Here is a 21,351-nt window from a genome sequence, read left to right as displayed (position 1 = left end):
ATGGATTGCCTTCATCTTTGTAGCGTGATGGATTCTCATGCAGTGCCACCTGTGACCTCAAGGGTCAAACGCATCCAGCAGTAGTTTCTGGCCTTCATGAACAAGAGTCCAACAGTATTTACACAACAATATGATCTGTAGATGATGGCAGACCTCACATCTTTGCAAAGTTGCACTGAGGACTATTCTTTTTGAACTAATTGACAATTATCTCACAACTTTTGGCACAAACAGTTTTTTAATGGGTCAACTATAATCTGAAAACAATTACAGTTGTATGCAAACATACAACTGTGTGGACAGTGCCACTAGACATTAGACTTCTCTGTCTTGTGTGTTATGGGTCTCTTACATGGTTATAAATGACCAATCCAATCCAGTCTTATAATCTAATCTAGTGTAATGCAGTCCCATCAATGTTGATCCAATGCAAGACAACCCATTCCAAAAGCATGCTCCACGTCAACAATTTACGCACGGAAAAGTTAAGCACGGCATATTTACTCTATTGTATGTATATAGAATACTATATATATAATAGAAAGAAGGAAACTGGCAGTGTTGTGTAATTCTCAAGGGGCGTGATAGCTTTTATTTATTGTAGCATTAGACTGTCATCACGCTGCTGAGTTCACTCAGTGTTGCTGCAACAAGGTCTAGTGACTCAAAAGAAGACAGATTGAAACAGACAACAACGAAACAACAAGAACAACATGACCACCCTCCTCCTCACATTGCACTCATTGTCGGATCACTGTGTCAGCCTATAAATAACGAGGCCGAGTATCTGCTGGTGTTAGATGCAGCGTTACTGCTCCAGGCTGCCAACAAGGATCATTTAAGATCATTTAAGCACAGGTAGGCTGCAGTGTGTGCACAGTGAGTGTACACAGCGGGTGTGAAGACATTAGGATTTTCCAGAAACACACACTCCACATGGCATTTACACACACACACACACACACACACTCAACACACACTCAAATACACTGACCACATGGCTTTGTTGTGGGTTCCTGGTCACTTTAGCCCAGTGGAGTGGACTGCTTGGCAACTACTGAAGGATGAGCATACAGACAATCGCACACACACATACACACACACGGACCACTACAGAAGAGCCACCAGGGTTATGGTGCCCTCAGGTAGGGCTAATGACACGGAGAGCAACCGGTGCAACAGATGGTCCTCGCTAAGTCATATGAGGGCCTGTGTTAGCAAGTGCCATGACTTTGACTGTGAATATTTACTTATTCACACCATTGCACACATTTACACATATTCAGGCACAATGACCGCTCTTGGACCCATTCCTTGTCTTCTGCTTGACTGTCTCTTTTTCATGGATGGACACAAGAATTGTGTTACTACAAAGAGGAATAAAGTCTTCTTCATTAATTTGAACGGTGAAATGCTTTGAGACTGTGAGGCATTAACGCCACTGGACTGTGAAACTAAGCCAGTATGAAAGCCTGTATGGTTCAGGCATGGCCAGGATTTCTTTGACAGGGTATTCAACGGTGTATTACCGTACCGGCTCCAGGCCTCCTGTGTGCCAGCTTAAGCACTGACATCAGAAGAGGTGGGTTGTGGTTGATTTAGACTGAATAAATAGGGGAAGGGTTGGAAGAAACTGCTATGTTACAATAGAAAGACAGTAAAGGCAACTGCTGGTTAGTAGTAATGTCTCCTTTACGTCATTTGCACAAACAAATAGTGTAATAGGACACAAAATAAAAATGCCACATTGAACTTTTATAACCTAACTTTGACCTATGAAAGTAAACAAGAACTTATGGCTCTTAAGCATATGGTACCATAACGCATTTAGCTGTTTTCATAAATACCCGATGTTGTTAACATGATGTTAAAAGCATCTCTGCTCTCTGTTTGTGAAATTTTTAAATTTCAGTGACAAAACAGCAGCGGTGAAGAACCAGCGCTGTTTGTTAGTTAATCTGTGATACAAGTGTGACACCTGCTGTTTGTACAGGACCTTGACGCCTGCTGCAGCTTGATTACAGATGTCACTGGCAACCTAGTCATGTCTGCATTGCATTTTAGAAAACAATTTGTGTTAACCGATGAACTCGTAATAACAACAAAGTGATGCTACGTTTGTGTGAAGCGCTGCAGATATTAAGGATATATATCAAACATTGCACCCAGTTTGCAAATTTCTGAGCTAATGCCGCAGCAGAATACATCAAGTATCGTTAAACTCAAAATTGTCGAAAGTTCACATTTGTTAAACTCAATTGGTGGAACTCAAGTTCAACTTCAACCTCTAGCAGACTATAGGTTTCTGAGAGGTTTGGTAAATGTGGATAGTGAAGTAAATTATCTGCAGTTAGAGAAATGGTACGAAGTGAGTTCAAGTTCAGTAAAGGTTCAGTTGCAGTGCATCACCATAGACACATTAATGTACCTTTCTAGAAAAAAACCTAATTAGAAAGTCCAATACCTTGAAAATCTGGTAAATATCCCTGTAAGTACTAAAACGACATTGATCTACTGTGATTTTACCACAACACACTATCTAACAAAACTTGTTTATGTCATTTTGTCAGGTCAAGATGTGCTTGAAAATATTTCTGGGTGTCACTGTCATAGTGTTCCAAACTGGGATGTTGTTGAAGGAAATTGAAATAACTATTAGTCAGAGTGTGAGTCACGGCGTGTTGGAGCACACAGTGTAGATCAAGTGTGCATGGAAACGTATGTTCCCACTCACAACGAAGGACACAATAACAGAAAGAAAGGACACTGGACTGACTCTTCAGCAGCAACGGCAAGATTCACATCGGTCTAAACTGAAGGAATTAGATTTTAATTAGATTAGGATGAGAAAAATTTACAGAGTAAAGGTAGTTCACATAAGACCTTAAAGAATTAGACACGAAAAACTCTCTTTAATGGAAGAAACCTCCAGCAGAACCAGGCTAAGGGTGGGCGGCCATCTGCCTTGACCGGTTGGGGTGAGTGGAAAGAGGAGAAAGAAAAGAACAGCAAAAGACAATAAAAAGCACACAGGCGAGAATATGATCATGGAGAATGCTAACAACTTCCTGGTGCCAACACCAGACAGAGCCTGGACCATACAACCCATGATCCAAGACCAGGAAATGGAGGTCTTAAAAACATGAGGCCAAGGCTGACCCAGCACAGTGGAATCAAAGCAGGTTTTACGGCCATATAAACACTGTAACATTGGAAAAGACAGAAAGAAAAACATCTATTGTGTGTCTGCGTATTACTGATCCACTTCAGAGAAGACGTCTCTTAAAGTTTATCTTAGTGATTTTAACCTTCAGTGTTGTGCAAATGCAGTTTGCAAACAGGTCAACAAATACTAAAAGCTGCTTTGACAGTGCAGCAGTCAGTGATGCTAAATTCTTTGCAATTATCTGTTTCAATCTGTCAGTGTGCACAGATGGTAACTGCCCATGTTCTGGCTAATGTCCATCAGGTGAGTGCAACAAATTTAATTATAATGAACTATTTGACCTTTGACTTTTTCTATTTCCCTCCTCCTGGTCACTTTGTTTCCTCTCTACCTCCCACCTCCTCTGCGCCCTTACAGAAAATCATCGAACGAATCTCAGCGAAGCTCAGCGTTGACTGATAAAGAGAGAGAGACTTTCTAGTCCCTGCAGCAAATCCGGGTTTTTCCAGTGTTCCTCGCCCACACTGTAAAACATCCTACCTCCAGGTTAATGTGGCCTTTTAATCACAGTCACAGTCGTCACAGCCTCAGTTTTCCCATCCGCCTCTTTGCAGATACAGTAGAAGCTTCAGGCATCATAAATGACCTTAACAACAGCTTTACAGGAGGAAATAACAATACAGTTGTTGACCACTCGCCTGTGTTTTTCTACAAGCGTGTTGCATTGACTTGCATTGTTTTTTATGGAAAATTCTCGACTACAAATGTGATTTGGATGCGTTTAGAATCCTTCTGCCTTCTAAAACTGAGATAAAGTCATTTAATGATCAGCAGAATTAAATGTGAATGTGACATTTCAGCTCAAAAAAAAAAAGGGTGACATAGAAGAAGTTGTTCCTGTATTGTCTATATTATATTTCTCCAATTATTTCTGTATTATGTCATGAATATGGAATATGCCTGACTTCTCAAGGCATGAGAGCCTGGATTTAAGAAGCCCTGAGATGAGCTCCAGTTTATTATAGACACTTCAGGTGCTGAGAGGGTGATTTACTGGTTAAATCACTTTACTGTCTTACAAAATGTATACTGCAATAACATGTATTGTCCACAGGGTGGTGCTGCAGTCCCATGTCTGAGCTTATGAACAACTCGTTCAGTGTTGATTGATTCTTTATTGTGAACACTGGAGAATACAATACAAATTATTTCACTTAAGATGCAATATTGTTACAAGTTAACAATAAATGAATCACTTATGATGTATTTGACATCAATTTATTTATCATGAAATAAATATATTTAATCTAAGCTATTTCAAAATGCATTGATGGTATTTCTAAAAGGTTTATATTAGCAGAACACTGTCAAGTAAGTAAAACATGTTTTTGAAAAAGCCACAGGGTAGAATTACTGAGAAAACTCAGGGGAGAAGTTAGTGATTGTAATTGATTATTGATTATTTTACACATAGCTAGCCTGCATTACTGCTGCAGACTATTCAAAAAACAACACAAAACACATAATAGCAGCATCTCTCATTACACTACCAAAATCCAATGAGCATCCAGTGTCTCTTTCCCTTGAAGAGGTTGGAAATATATTGGAACATCAGTTAAAGGATGCACTAACTGTGGCTACATGTTGGATTGTGACAAGTAGGTTTGACTAAACCTTCTTGGTTCAACACATTCTCAACACTTCTTCGAGGCTCAGTTTATTATACGTTGGAATAATGTGCGATTGAAGTACAAGAATATGTTTGCATATGTGCTGTGTTTGTGTTTTGTTTTCAGGTTTATTCTCGTGTCATTCAAACAATTTAATGCACTCAAGTGAAACCTAGCAACATGCTGGATGCCACAGTTTTTTCTTTGTTTAATTTTTTTTGGTCAAGTTATTTATTCAGGGTCAAAATTTAATTTGGCATGTTGGGAGCATCATCATGGAACATGGTCTTTATGTCTTCTGACCATCATAACATTTATCAGTCAAAGTATAATACAGAATACAGTAGAGTTGAATGGCAGACTACAGTCTTTTGCTGATGATGCTGTCTTTTACATTTAATATGGCTTAACAATTAGCGAGCAAGATTTATTCATATTAAAATGTGTGAACTCAACACACTGGGTATAAAAGGTCAAGAGCCCAAATCATATTTCACAGACACATCAGTAAGATGATAGTTACTGTCACAAGTACAAGTAATAAAAAACAGTTATCATGGGATATCCTGCACGTAAACAGCACACAGTGCCATTTGATAGCATACTGGGTGCAGAAGTGTGTCTGTACAAAAGTGTTCATAGGTTCTATTTTCATTACTTTAACCAGATAGATTAATTTCATATCCAACATATTTGTGTCAATAAACTTATGTTTCAACAAGACAGACATTTATAAACTACAAGGCTCTTAGAGGGCACAAAATTACATTTAAAATATGTACATCACACTCATGGAAAACTGCACAGAATGGATTGGAAAGCTGTGAAGTAGACTAACAAGTGTCTGTGTGTGTACATGCATCTGTGCAAACACGTAGATAGGATTTATATTACATTCACAGTTGCAGAGGAAAGGTGGGTTGGGATAGAGAACATATTTGACATATCACTACTGATCCAAATATTACAAACAGTGAGAATTTCATCAAAAAATTCTCATGCACAGAGATTTATTACATTCTTTAATAGATTACGCGCACACGCACGCACCCACACACACACACACACACACACACACACACACACACACACACACACACACACACACACACACACACACACAAATAGGACGTGGTCTATGAGCTGCAGCAGCCAACAGTCCTCATTTCTTTGTCGACATACTCTTGCAGCTGAAACTTTGGCTCATCAGGCTCCTTCATGGTCCTGTGCTTCAGTTCTCTGAGAGAGAGACAGAGCCACAAGAGGTAATGTCAGTAAAACTTTATCTTTAACTTCATGATGAAGTTATGGTTCCCCATTAATGTTAATCCACTTTATAATGAGCAGTTTCACGTTTCAAACAATAACACGTGTGTATTTAACTCCAAAGTGGAGAGACTGTCATATCAAATGACCATATTAATATTTTCTTTAATACTCGTTGTTTTCATTGCCTGCTGTTCTTTTCTCTCTCCTCTTTCCATTCACCCCAACCGGTGGAGGCAGATGGCCGCCCACTCTGAGCCTGCTAGAAAGGGATTGTTGGGTTTTCTGTATAATTCTGTATACAGTTATATTTGTAAGGGATGACTTCATTGTGATTTGAAGCAATACAAATAAGATTGAATTAAATTCACATGGTGACTGTGTTGGCGACACAGGTGTCACAGACTTTTTCAAGTGGAGTACATTGTTTTTATCCAGCTCTAATTAGGGTGTAGTATACTCCGCTTAATGGGGTATCACCAACACATTAAGAAATGTGTTCCACATTGGTCTATTTGATTTGTTTCATATGCAACATACCTTTCCTTCCAGTAGAAATAGGTCTGAGTTCTTATGGGTTAATAAGCACAATCATTGGGTCTGTAATATAGATCTCTTTATTTTTTTTTTTTATTTCCTAATATATGTGCTACACTGTCCTGCTGCACCTACACAGCATCCAATCTTTATGGAAATATGTAAAGTAATAACAGCAATAACATACACCCCCAAAAATGACTAATGTTCATCACTGTAGGCGACATAGACAAGTAGTTGAATCTTGAATCTAGTCACCAGTGAGTTTTCGAAGTTTCGTACATATTATAAAAAACACTTTTGATGCATGTTGTTAGTGATTTGAAGGATGCTCTGACATTACTGAGTTGGTTGAAGTTGGAGGAGATTTTTCCCACTAAATAGGTGTTAATTGAGTTTCTGTTCTTCAATAAGTGAACTGCTTCTCTGTTGTGTTTTTATATGACTTCTATTTATTCCCAGCAGTTTAGAGCAGCTGTAAATTGCCTGGTTCTCAGTTTGAAATATAGCTCCACTGCTCTACTCTAGATTTTACTTTGGATGTGTGATTGACAAGTTATTAACTTTAGTTATTAAAGTTCGCAGGTTGACTGCTTGGTGCAAACACTTAGCTGGAAGATCCTGAACTTTCTTACCAAAAGAAAGATGAGAAGACCGATACTGCTGCTACAACTACTTTTATATGGGCCTATTTAATATGTACCTTCTCAGGTACATGCAGGTTAGGTGTCTTATTGCTCATACCATACAGTAGGTGTGTATATATGTGTCAGTCGTTATTCAATGAAAGGTGAATAAGTCAGCATAGCAGCCTGCAAAAGCTGCAACTTGCTGAAGCATCATCATCATCATCATCATCATCATAGTCATTAAAGTAAAAAATGAACAAAACTACCAACTTGAACAAGGCATAATGACAGATCCGGATTTATCTCTATCAGTCACTAGAAATAGAACATGATATCCCACCCTCTGTTTTAATGCTGGGTGCTTAAAAATGGCTGAGGTGTCAGACTAGCCATTTCCAGTCTTTACACTAAATTAAAGTGATAGCTTCAACTGTTTTATGTAACTCACAGACCTGACCCTCAATTTAAGAAAGCAAATAAGCATGCTTCTCAAAATGTGAAACTATTCCTTTATCCTTTATCAGTTCATTGGAGCTGCTGAAATTGTGATTCAGCAACCTGAACAGTGGACGAGTGATACACCGGTCACTTAAGTATAGATGAATGCCATTGTAATAGTTTCTATCTGAATTGTGTAATCTTCACTGCTAAAGCTGAAAGAGTGAAAGGAAAACAACAGAAAGAGACAAGAGAAAAAGCACGAGATGTGAAAGCTGAAAAAGGCTTTATCATGATCTGATGTGGTTTTATATCCTGTATCTGCAGGGTGTTATGTGCCAGACTGTCATGCTATTCTTGGCAACACCCCACCTCGCCAGCCTGTTACCATAACAAGGCTATAAATGTAAAGCAGCTCCCACACAAACCGCGTCCGACACTACACATCGAGTGAAATACACACTTAAAATAGTATTTTCTTTTGTTTTTTTAATTGGACAAACACGGCAATTTGCAGTGTTGTCGTCAAGACAACAAATGTGAAAGCTTGTGCCTCTTTATTTAAATGCTGGATTTTGGCCCAGAATAAATACACATGGGCATCAGCGAAAAAGAATCTAATGACCTTGCTCTCACTGGTCATGTTTTTGAATGTGTTCACATGCGGTACTGCATCCTCCTACACCTGTCCTTCATTAGCAATGCAGATAATCTTGAAACTGAATACACTTTATAAAAAGGACTCTAACAAGGAGAAGGTGCTGTTTTTCACAAACTGTACAATCTTCACAATGTCTGTTAGAGCTTGATGCCCTAGTTTTGAACAGGTGCACAGCCTCTGTGTTCCTTTAGAGTAAAGTTACACACTCACTTGGCCACAGCGGTGAAGGCCAGCTCCACATTCAGTCCAGATTTGGCACTCGTCTCCATGAAGGGCACCCCAAACTCCTGCACAGGGAAACGTGTGTTAGGTGTATCTTATGTGTGTGTGTGTGTCTGTCTGGACTTGGCGCTCTTGTACAGTGTGTCCTCCCTTAAGAAATCAAAAGCTCTGACACTGACAAAAATATGAGCGTTGCGAGTAATTCAGCATTGGGAGTTTGGGTTTAGAGCCAAAATACCTGGAGAGAAATGAGACAAGTGCGAATCAATACCAATAATTGTGATGTCTGCTTTCTAAACTGATTTTCCCCCCACTTTGTTGTAATTTACAAGAAAGAGAGAGAACACAGTATATGCTCAATGAATGATCCTCCTACGTGCTGCAATCTCATTCTGTGTTTGTGCGTACATGTCAATATTCCCACTGTGTGTGTGTGTGTGTGTGTGTGTGTTTGACAGTTGTGGTTCTTCTGCCACGCTACTCTCTACCACTTGTGTTCACATTTACTCTAACACGCCTCTCAGAGCTCATCTGAGCGAAACAGCCTGGAAAATTAAGTTAGCAAGCCCCCGTCATTTATTCCAAACAATAACAACATTACGTGCCTCCATGAATAAGTAATTACACGCAGTAATCAAGAGACAGCAGCTACATCAGGGGAGATTTAGGATCCACATGCCTGTGTGGGCAGATTAAGTACAGCATGTTTTTCATCCTTGTTACATGTGTCCAATTGCTGGTGTGTGCGTGCGTGTGTGTGTGTGTGTGTGCGCGTGCACGTGTCTGTGGTGAAGCTCACCTTTGCCAGCTTCTCTCCCTCTTCTCGTTTCACCACTCTGTTATGTGTGGAGTCAGCCTAGAATACATCAGAAACACCATCGCTTACAGGTCGTGTAACACTGCGTCTGGAGAGTTATTTTGTCATCCATGTTTGACATGTCCTGTACATGGCTTCAATTTAAATATGTTTTTAAAAGTAGATGTAACAGAATTTATATATTTTACATCACAGCTTAAAAATGGAACTCCAAAATATATACTCTTAGTGGTGTTTTGTTAACCATTTACCTACCAGTGCACAGGATACAGGATTATAACATGGTGCCCATGTACGGTTCATAAACCAAAGTAGTGCTATTCTGAATTCCAGCCTTAAAAATATCCCTATTGCTTTTAATGCTTCTTCATTTGTGGGTCAATAGAGCATTTGTACTAGGTACATCTTCCAGTGGTGCCTTTTGATTTGCTGCAAACAAGAATTGGGATTTTAAAAAAAAATCATATGGTTCTGTAGATTTTTCAAATGATATTGGACTATAATAAGTCTTTTAATAAAAATAGTCGATCCCCAGAGTTTGTGAAATGTAGTTATAGATGCTTCCTTTGTAATGATTCTGTTGGCAAAAATGCTTTTTGGGCCAATGTGTGTTATATGATATACACAGAAGCTGCAGCACAGTGTGTTTGTAAGTTGCAGTTGGTTGAACTACTACTGCTACTTCTGCAAATACTACTACTAATAATAATAATCACTACTTCCCCTTGGGGAAGTGCTTGCGGACTGTCAACCACTATGAGGCACCAAGGCACCACTTTGCAACGCTGGTACTGGGGTTTGGTTATGTCAGCTTGAACACTCAACATCTTCCTGCTAAGACAGCAAACAAGTAAGTATGAACCAAAAACTACAGGTAAAAGCTAAAAGATGCCAACAAGATGGTCGACCTTTAACCTCAACCTTAGCTGGAGGTTACAGGGTTATGGGAGACTGTTGTAGTGCTTGACCAATGTTTACATACCTTTCTGCATATTTGAGCTTATTGTCAAGCGCTGAAATGACCAATGTGTGTGACACAGATATTATGAATTAAGTTCTCATCTCTATCTTCTTCTAGGCAAATCCATCTATCCATCTTTATAGTCCAGCTACATACCACTCTACATGATCCCTCTTTCCCTCCCTCTATGAGTCCATCTGTCCATCCATGTCCCAGCATTGGCAACACGGTCTCACCTTGTTGCCCAGCAGCATGACGACCACGTCCTGCTGAGCGTACTCATGGATCTCTGTCAGCCACGCCTGGAGATGGAAAGAGAGCACAGAGTGGTGAAGAAAGGCAAATTGAGAAAAGACAATAAAGAAAGGCGAAAGGTAGAGAGGAGTTAGGCAAATGAAGCAGGAGGGACTGGAATTAAAGACGGATGACAGAGGAGATGAACGAAAAGAAGTCACTTATTGCTCCCTGACTGCAGTTCATGTAGTCCTGCATCCCTATGCATCCATCTTCGTCCAATTACACACACACACACACACACACACACACACACACACACACACACACATACACATACAGACACAGATATAGATGTCATTGTTAGCTTACTATAGCATATGGGGAGGACACAAACACACACACACGGACACACAAAAAAAAAAAACTTTGCAAACTTTCAAAATACAGTCACCGAGCTGCTAAGACAGCATGATGGATGCAGCTAGAAAAGAGAAATAGATCCAGTCTTTCGAGATCTGATTAGTATTGGGCAAGTCCGTCTTTAGTGTCAGCTAATATTTCAGAATTTAGACCGTAAGCAAAATACAACATTAAAGAGTTTTGTGTATATATATATATATATATATATATATATATATATATATATATATATATATATATAGATATATATAGATATAGATATAGATATATACATGATGCAATCGCAAGGCTGACTTGATTATGTTTTCCATTAACACAATGAGGAAGAATGGTGGCAAGGCACATGGAAATGTTATATCTGGTAGTATGATAATTTCTTTATGGTTGTTTAGACACTAACAATATTTCTAGATGAGTAAAACATTATAATCACACTTAATATAGAAAAAGCTCACAGTGACTTCACATACAATGTGTGAAACAACATTTAGCCAAATCCACAGTACTTCCCTAAGTGATGTCGCCATGTGATCTAGGCTAGTTACAGATGATGGATGGATGGATGGAGGTTAGAGGTAATGAAATGTAGAGCTTATGCAACAGTGTCTAAGAGCGGTTCAAGGTTGTGCAATCCCTGTTTATTTTTCTGTTCCTGCCCTCTCTGTCGGTCTCCCTCTCACAATTACCATGATCATCTCCACCTGCTCTCTCACCTTAACCACCAGATCAGTTTCACCTGTGGACCAGCCTCCCGTCATAAGCTCCCTCAGTCAACACCATGGTGCCAGTTAATTTCACTCCTTGGACTATGGACTTTACTTTTCATCTTGTGATTTTCTATTGTATCTTTATTACCCAGTAGCGTTTCCTGTTATGTTCTTTGCCTATTTTGTGTTTTGTGCCTTTCATTTAATTGATGTAGCAGAGGTATTACTGTCAGTAATAAATAAAAAAACCTTTACAGATGTGATTTTTTCCCCCTATAAATTACATTTACGTTGTTGGAATTATATCTTGTGATATTCTGTAAGTGATAGAGGATATCACAGAATATGGTCAAGGATCACTAACATACATTCACATACATTCACACCTAAGATAAGGTCCGAAAGCAAGTGATACTGTTGATATCTGTTTCGCAACGCAGGATACAACAGGTTCCATGGCAAATAAAAAAAAAAGCACAACAGTATATAATCCCTCAAAATAATGCACAATATGAAGTGTCACAATCTGGCAGGTTGCTGAGGACTGAAGTAGGGAGAGCTAGAGCACAGGTGAGGAGAGTTAATTAGTCCATATATGGTCAGACAGGAAGCAAAGGAGGAGGAGAACAGAGTAGCAGGGGTGTGGCCTGTTGATTCAGAGTGAGACTAAATGAGGCAGGACCAGGCAGGACCAAGGGGATAATAAAGTGTTCATTAATATCACCTAACTTCTGGTGGACAGGTTAGCCCACACTTATCCATTGTGAGAGAAACATGGAGGCCCAGCCAAACTCAAACTGGCTATCAAATATTGAGCTTAGTGTGAAATAAATACCACCTCTGCTACTAATGGAAATATAAACAATTTGTAAATTCATATATCTATTGTCTGTATCTCCAAGTATACATTTACATGATTCTGCTCATTAAATCCTCTACAACTAAAGTAATTAAAAGACCTATTATAATTTCCTACTGCTAACCTCCTGAGGTGAAGAAATCTTAAAAGTGCAGGAACCTTTTACAACTCAAACACAGTTTGTCTCTTCTGTTCAGACTTTACCTTGGTTAGGTTTAGTTGGTTATTTAGTACCTATCTCTTATTCGTCGTAGTTGGATTTAGGTTGCTTTTAATATTATGTCAAGTAAATCACCTGTCCTGAAATGACTGCAATGTGATATGGAGCCAACATATACACATAACTGGATATAGTATTTTTACTTCGACAAATCCATAGGGTAGAAAAGGATTTTGTTTAAATTTATACAGTTGGAGACTTTTAGATTTGATTTTTAACCGACTTTTGATTTTTTTTAATCAAGTATGTAACTAAAATACAAGAATTAATAACAGGAATGCATGGAGAGCAGAATCCTCAAGAACTGTCTTCTGAAAATTGTGAGCTGCAAATGTGATTATGTTTCTGTAGCAAACATATACACATAACATATACTAATAGAAAGTGTAATTGGGCTACAATTATTTCCCACAGAAATGTATCTTTGCAGTGTAGCTGTATAGAAATATTATGTAATATTTTGGAGACTGGCGAGTCAAATGGTATCTTTGACCAAGAATGTAGGAGAAAAGTACCATTATTCATCTTTACAGCATTTTTCAATAGAACAAGCTGAATCAAATGGACCCAGCATGAGTTTTAACAGGGATGTGGTATACAAAAGAAATACAACCCCCAACATAACATAAAGAGAGACGGTGGAGGGCTGCAGTTATCATTTCAAGCGCCAATAAGCACTTATTGACTGCTTCTGACTGGTGGGGAGCAGACGCAAATATATTTCATTGCTATAGAATGAAACAGCAAGGGAAAGGTCAGATCTCGCTCTCTCTCGCACACAGTACACACACACACACACACTTTCCTTCCCGCCTCCCTACATATGTGTGTGTATATGAGTGCATCATCACATGAATACCGCTCAGATCAGCAGTAATCCCTTCCCTCGTCTGCAGGTTTACAGTATCCTGCGGCCCTCCCTGGGGGCTTACATCACTTTATTACACAGAGATTAATGTAGCGAGCTCTCACCTAGCGCCCCCCCACCTCTCGACAACATCATGAGAACTTGCCAATTACTCAGCCTTTAAAGATCTCGGCGGCCTGTGGGTGGATTACCAGGAAGTGAGAGAAAGGAACACGGCTTCAGAGCTGATCAAGCTTCAAAGGACTCGCTGTCGATGCCGAGTGTTTGAATTCGTACAGTTTGTGGGAGCATGGGGGGGGGGGGGGTGCACACGTGTATGTGTTGATCTACATGTGACAGTTGTGATTTACAGCTTTGACACAGCTTCCATTTAATGCTTTGTGTACAGCTATTATGTTTTCTAGAGAGAAAAGGGTGTAAGAAAACTGTACTAGGAGACAACTACACAATCACAAGATCAATCTGCTCATGTGTGACAGGAGTGCAATGTAAAATCTAACCAATTATGGAGAGTGTTAGCAGGGGTCACTAGGATGTCACACTTTGAATTTCCATATTGCTCCTCATGTGTAAATAAGTAAAATGTGTCACTCAGTGATAACAGTTTATCTCCAAATGCGTCCGGAGTCAAACAGGTTGTCAGATTTTTCTATATGCTCAAGAAAAATGAAAAAGAAAGTTCTCCATCTCAAAACTTTCTGTTTCATTTCCAAGTCTTTTTCACATGGTTATTAGAAATGCACAGCATTAAAGTATACTTTAAAATCACAAGAACAATTTAGTCCTTCTTGTCCATATTGAACTCCTTGTTTGTAGAAGTCATCTGTCACGTCTCCCATACACTGTTGGACATAAAGAATCCTGATTTATTTATTTCAGTCTGAAGCCCAGAATGAAACTGACTGAGTTAACCATCCCATTCCACTAGTACGGGTGAAAATGGTGTTGTAGCTGCAGATGAGTTTATGAAGCCAAAGTGGAGGTGATTGATTGATTATGACACGCTTGAAAACTAATGCCAGTAAGTGGTGAGAAGAGGGAGCGCTTGATTTGAGGCGCCATCCAGGAGGAGGCAGTCAAACCACAGAGCAGTAATGTAACAATCAATGAAACACAAGACATTAATTGTTGCATTGTTTTCATCTTGTTGGGTTCGTGGAGGAGACTATATTCTGTCATTATTTGAGTAAACTAGCCCTTTAATGAACTGGCTACAGGCTGAACCAGTTTAAATTCATTTGAACTGTGTGAAATGTCTCATGAGCCAATATTCACTTTCCCACACTGTTCTACTTACTGATATTATGAAAACAGTTGTTAATCAACCCTCCCTGGTGTTGGTGTGTGTGTGTGTGTGTGTGTGTGTGTGAGGGGGGTGGGGGGTGGGTGGGACTGGGGACTCTCTGGGTTTTTCTAAGCGTTAATTTGAGGAAGCTGTGGTCAAACCTGGGTGGGGAAGCACATCGAGAAAGTGACATTAAAACAGATGAGAGGAAGAGATTAGTCCAGACTGGACGAGAAGTGAGCTCCACGCTGCAGCACGGCAGGTAAATAACGTTGTACACTTTTTATTTACACTTTGTTACCAGCCAACACATTTTTGGGTCTAATAATTGGAAGTTTTCATGAATAAAATGTGAAGTTATGAGCCATTTTTGAAGAATTTCATTTACAGTCAAATGTGTAAAATAGTTTAAAACTACTAGTGACTCGACAATGTTATGTTTGTCTAAATGATTTCACCGGATGTAGTTCAAAGTTATTGTTCTGAACAATCATTTGGTCACACTGTTACATAATTAGCATGCCTTATTGTAAACCTGGAAAACTGTATCGACAGCAGAACATACAACGGTACAACATTTAGATCTAACAGAGCATTGTCGAGGTTTCGGCAACTCGCCACCAGGCAGAACAACAATATGGAGACACAGAGACACTCGTCCCTCCAGGTGGTTGTCATCTACTGGACTGGGAGTCAGTCTACTCACAGACCAGTCAGACAAGTGGTTACAAATCATGTCTGTGGAGAGAATTCAGCAATAGCAGCATTTCTGAAATAAAAATTAGACATTCTTGGCTTTTTCCCATGCTGAATTGAGGAAGGTAAAAATGAGATCAAGATGTGCTTCTTTACTCTCAAAAATAATTGTGAGCAGCATCATTTTTGCCGCTTGGACTGCCTCTAAACAATGGTTCCTTATGGGCGTTGCATTTGTTGTGGCACTGGTTGTGAAACTTTGTTTGAGAAGTCGACAGGGGTGTATCCCTTCCTCTTTTCAGACATCCTTCAAAGCTGACACCACACCCGTCTTTCAACATGTTTCTCTTCACAGGGTTAATTCCGATCACTAGGCCTGAGAATCCCTGAGGTCCCGCTCCTCCAAACAAGATGAATAAAGGCTTTGCTGTTGTTATTGGCACTGTTAGTCCAGGTCGTGTCGATGGCAGTCAGATGAGTAAAAACATGGCTAATAAGATGAACCACAAGGGACTAGGAAAAGTCTTAACATGCACTCAGAAGCCCAGGGAGCGCTCCTTGTCAACAGTCACCACCTCTGTTGTGGCACCACGTACTCACCAGCGACGGTGGTCAGCCGACATTTGCAAGTGTGAAGTGTCCAACGTCATTATCGTGAGGAAAAACAGGACGGAGCCACAGCCGCCTCAGCGCGGAGTATCACTCCTCAGAACCCACTCGGTGTCCCCGTCCTCATTCAAACGCTACTCATGCCCTCCCATCGGGATCTTTCCTTCACCAAGTCGGTCGTCCTCTTGCTCTTCCTCCTCCTGCTCGTCTTCCACCACCCCATCCTGCTCCTCTCCTCCTCCTGTGCAGACATCTGTCATCACCGGCCCCGACCCACTAGGCTGGAAGTTGCATCCCAAGTCCAGCTCCACCTCCCTCCGCACTCGCACTAACAGACTGTCTCTGCAGATTCCCCTCCCTGTCATCTTGCCTGACCCCAAATCTAACCCCACACCTATCACCCCGTCAGACAACACTTCTGATCCAGACCCCTCACACAAAACCAAACCCCCTGTCAGACCCAAACCATCCCGCCGCCGCCACTCCGACTCCTCAGCCTTCCTACGATCTCTGGCAACCCCAGTAGTCCCTGTTGTGACACTTGAGGAGCTCTGTGCTGTCCATCTCCACTCAGTCACCCGTTCAAATGAATCTGATGATGTCTTCAGTCATGGGAATCAAGGGCAGAGGAAGGCGACCAGCCAGTCACACAAAATACCTCCACCTGTTCCAAAGAAAACCTCCATGGCAAGACAAATAGCACAGCTGATTGCTCACTCTCGCCAACTCTTCAAGCCGATTCCCATAAAAGCTAAAGAAACCACTTACACCAGAGCGATAAAGCCACATCAGGCTGCCGACCTCAACAGGCTGCATGCTACAAAAACTGGTAAGTTTTTGTAAATTTCCCATTAATTAAGAGAAGAGAAATGTTGGAGTAACGGAAATTAAAACCAAACTACACTATTAATCACTGCACTGGTGATCCAGTGCACTATGAAGTCTGGAAACTTGTGGGAGAATTACATTTCACATATTTCCAACAGTTTCTAATGTGCAGATTCTGACACAGGATCATAAACTCACAGGTGTTTCTGCTGCCCTCTAGTGGCACTGTTGAAGCAGACATGTAGACTTTACATGTGATTTAAAATCTGATCATCCTCTATCAGCCTCAATTTTTATTTTCAACATAAATACACATTGTAAATATCAACACATTATTACCTAAAGTACTAAATGTGTTAAACTGATGGAAACAAGTGAAATCATTCACCTCCTTGAAGATTCTTTTTTTAATACATTTAAATTATTTTACATTTTTTACATCGGTTTTGCATAAGCATTGGGGTAACAATAGACATAATGGAGAGACACACAAGCTCAACTACATTGGGCTCAGTTTGGGTTTGAACAGGTTTGGGTCAGGTTTGTCCAACACATACCCAACCCATTCTCTAGGTCGACTGATACAGTAGACTCTAGTAAAGAGAGTATTGAGATTATACTCGTCCATTAAAATATGCACAGATCATCCCTCTTCATATTTGCTGCAGGAGAAATCCTTCTCTTTTTTAGGAGCAAACTCCTAAAACACTGGATGCTGCACTTGGCATGTTGCAACTGAACTGCATCTTTCTGTCGGGACTCTCCCTCGCTAGTAAATACTCACATCCCTCAAACTGACACTCCAGTTGTAACAGAGGTTTCTAGGTGGGTCATGATAACCCTTATGGCATCATCAGGAGAAGTGTCTCACACTTTAGAAAGTTCCCTGATAAAGTTATGCGCTCCTCGTGAAGAAATGTAACTTTGTGTTGAAAATGATTGGCCCCCCCCCACTACACACACAGTACAAATTAGTTTGTCATATATGACGATGATGCACAACGTTGTCTTTAAAGTTTGCCAAAGATCTAATTGCAGATGCCTGAGTGCCTTTCATCCTGATTAGCTTTTGATTGATTTCCTATGTGAGGTGCTGAGAGGAGATGAGTGGTTTTACAGTGTCAGTCAATAGTAACAACATTTGCTGTGTTCCAGCAGGGCTGCGGCTGGATACCAGCTGCGACAGGGAGAGGCTGACTCCACGTCTCCCGGGCAGAGAAATATGAAGAGGACATCTGAAGACTCTTTCAAACTTCAGCACTCTTTACTTCCAGGATTACTGAACAGATGACAGGACATGCGTCTGCCTGAGTATTCGACACCATTGTCTGATAGTGTCATTTGAAGCTGTGTACTCAAGGTGCTATATTTAAAAATACACTTTTCCAGCTTTCACTATTATTAATCCATTAAGCTATTATTATTAATTCATTTTTCACACTTTACTAGACAGTCCTGCTGGATTTCTGCTGTATACATCTGTCCTACCTCTCCCTTTTGTATGAATGTGAGTTACAAGCAAATGTAGCTCCAGGGGGAATGAGGGGATTCTTGTGTAGGAATTTGTATTGTTGTATATTTGTCTGTACACTGTATGAAAATGGCCTTGTGTATTTTGTTGACAGTGTGTTACTTATGTTTGCAGATAATTTTTGTAATATAATGAATACACTCAAAACTCGATTACCAGGAAATAAACCAATGTCAATACATCATGAATCATCACAGTAGGCAGTTCATTTATTGAAGTACATCCTCTTTCTTTATATCGGATAAAGCAAAAACGCTGGTTAAAGCTTTTCCCGTTGAAAGAATGATAACCAGTTTTTGTGAAAAACTCCTCTGTTTGTTATTATCAGCAGTTCCCACCTTCTCGCGTCTCTGCCTCCACTAGGATTTCTGCTGCTGTGTTCCAGTTCGGGCTTTGGCAGGCCCTGACTACATACAGTACAATACTTGGGTAAACTGTAGCGTGTTTGCCTGACAGATGCACAAACACACAACCGCCAACCAATGAACAGAAGTAAATCTGTTCCTGAAGTGTGACTGGAATAGTACAGTTTCTACTATCTACTATTATCTAGGATTTCACACTGGTGCAAAGTGCTGAGAATTGTATCTTATGTCTATGTAATTTTACAAAACATGACGTTCCAGACTGAGCAGTACTTCCATTTAATTTATTATACCCACTTAGTGTTGAAGGTCATGTGAGGAGGCTGAAGCCACTTCACACTAGCACCGGCTAGGTCAATCATTTACCCTCAACATTCAACTATGGGCATGTGTCTTGGACTGTGGGAGGAGGCCAAAGCGCCCAGTGGAAACTTAAAAAGACACAAGAACAACATATGAAATAAAATCTTGTTATACGACAACAGTGCCGTTCCCTTTTCATTTCATCTATCCTACTTTCTTGAACCATAATAGCTCTTTCGATATATACAACCACTAGTTACCATAGGACTACTGATTGACACCTGAATCAGCTCCCCTGTGGGATACTGCCATACCAGCAAGTGTGGTTAAAAGCTTTAAAAAAAAAAAAGTAGAAGTAGACCTTGAGTTTAGATTCTTTTGTCAGCATTTCAAATCTTTCTTGGAAGAAAACACTTGAGATGTTATAAAAAAAAACAACTCTGGAATAACTGCAACTGATGGCTCTTTTGTGGCCATTGTGTCCTCAACTGATTACATTTTTTTCACTTCTTTCTCAACTTTTATGTGAATGTTTACAGGAAAAGTGTAAGGAAGGAGTCACAGATACTCGGAATATCTATATTCATCATTCTGGTCAATGCCAAGCTTCAAAGTAATTTTTCTTTTACACTGCAGACTTCTATCAAAGTAAAATATCTGCTACTCTTTGTGCAGAATGTGGTGCAAGGAATTCTTCCGTGCACTAACGTAACTGCAAGGTTAAAAAAATTCACACAAGAGAAGTTTGGATGGTGCCAGTTGTGTGAATCTGGGTTTGGTCCGCTGAGATGAGTTGCTGTGTGGATAGAGACCTGCTGTGTAGGCTTCAAGCAACACTGCAGGCAGGTGAGTGGTGGGATTTAAGATTATCACGCAAACTCATGAACATTTGTAAAGACCCCCCCCGTACCCGTTCTCTCTACTACACCACATGAATGTAAATCTGAAGATGTTATGCCATATATCCTCACTGGTTCACACTTACTGAAGAGATGTGCTTACATGGATCCTACTTTTTACACAGATTTTGTGCAAAGATATACATTGGCATTGTATAAATGTCTATGACTTTAAAGTTTAACCTATAGCTAGGCAAACAGCAGTGCCTTAGCCTTAAGCATCAGACACACAGAATGATAAGAAAAGCTGGGGGTCGTCAACATAGCAGCAGCAGGCAAACAAGTGCCAACACCGAGCATCATTGTCTTAGTAAGAGAAGATGAGAGGGCCCAGGACAGAGCATTGAGGCACTCCTGCTGTCAGCATGTGGGGCTCATGACTACTGAAGAAAAGTTAGGTGATAGCACCAGATTTTGTCTAAACTAAATTTACATTTAGTCATTTGGCCGATACTTTTATCCAAAGCAACTTACAAGGATAGGATGGGTAAGCATGAGGAGGTCTTGCCTAAGGACCCCTACTGAAGGTAGGCCACAGCTGGGATCTGACCCCCAGTCTCCCACAGGAAAAGTGGTGATCTTACTACTACACTAACCAGCCCAAAAGGAGGTGAAAAGTGTCCTGAGACTTTAACCGTGGAGCGCAGTGGAGAGAGACTGGAGAAATGAGGAACGAACAGGGTAAGGGGGTGGACCAGCTTGAGTTTGCTGAGGGAATGGAGGAGTCTGATGTGAAGGGAGCGAAGCTAAGTAGACTGAGGGAAGGGGAAATGGAGTGTGAGGGCGATAAGTGCACGACAACAATTCTGGATGGATGTGGGAGAAAAACGAGATGGCTGCAGGTGGTCCAGTGAATAAAAGGGCTCAAAGAATTCTCTGGGATTTGGAAAAGAAGTCTGGATCTTAAAATTGTAGAAAGCAATTTTAGCACGGGATAAAAAAGAGAAATAAGACATCAGACTACACTCAGCTACTCTGAAGCTAGTATGTCTCTCACTATGCAGTGAGTCAGAGTGATGGCAATGACCTTGCAGGCCCGAAGGTGAGTGGACAGAGGAGGCTTGATCAGTGGAAAGAAGAAAGTGAAGGTTCTGCTGGGTACAGATATCGTGGGTGGGGGTGGGTTGCGACTGGACAGAGCAGTGGGAGAAGGACAC

The 21,351-nt window shown here is 40.4% G+C and overlaps 2 protein-coding genes across 3 annotated transcripts in view; one reads left to right on the top strand and one right to left on the bottom strand.

Moving 5' to 3' along the window:
• Positions 1-5,927: 5,927 nt before the first annotated feature.
• LOC113156696 (ras-related protein Rab-26) overlaps positions 5,928-21,351 on the bottom strand; it is a 59,465-nt gene continuing 44,041 nt past the window's right edge. The window contains exons 6-9 of the mRNA XM_026351943.1: positions 10,604-10,669; positions 9,389-9,445; positions 8,578-8,654; positions 5,928-6,075 (exon numbers count right to left, since the gene is read on the bottom strand). Coding sequence (XP_026207728.1) covers positions 5,973-6,075; positions 8,578-8,654; positions 9,389-9,445; positions 10,604-10,669 — 303 coding nt within the window. The 3' untranslated portion in view covers positions 5,928-5,972. The remainder of the gene's footprint in view (positions 6,076-8,577; positions 8,655-9,388; positions 9,446-10,603; positions 10,670-21,351) is intronic.
• On the top strand, positions 15,090-18,815 carry LOC113156695 (mucin-5AC-like). 2 transcript variants are annotated; one of them, XM_026351941.1, is made up of 3 exons: positions 15,090-15,225; positions 16,015-17,097; positions 18,255-18,815. In XM_026351941.1, exons 2-3 carry the CDS (start codon positions 16,071-16,073, stop codon positions 18,320-18,322), a joined length of 1,095 nt encoding a protein of 364 aa, XP_026207726.1. In that variant the 5' UTR covers positions 15,090-15,225; positions 16,015-16,070; the 3' UTR covers positions 18,323-18,815. The 2 variants fall into 2 exon arrangements, with proteins under 2 accessions (XP_026207726.1, XP_026207725.1); XM_026351940.1 differs by having other exon boundaries at positions 18,252-18,815.

This window comes from Anabas testudineus, chromosome 19, assembly GCF_900324465.2.
Source record: "Anabas testudineus chromosome 19, fAnaTes1.2, whole genome shotgun sequence".
NCBI lineage: Eukaryota > Metazoa > Chordata > Actinopteri > Anabantiformes > Anabantidae > Anabas > Anabas testudineus.
This window is presented reverse-complemented; position numbering and strand designations above follow the sequence as displayed.

What these genes read in the sequence shown, in the direction of transcription:
- LOC113156695 (XM_026351940.1), top strand. Translation starts at nt 16,071, where the DNA reads ATGAATAAAGGCTTTGCTGTTGTTATTGGCACTGTTAGTCCAGGTCGT. An exon ending in GCTGCATGCTACAAAAACTG is followed by an intron (nt 17,098 to 18,251) that starts GTAAGTTTTTGT and finishes GCTGTGTTCCAG; the next exon opens with CAGGGCTGCGGCTGGATACC.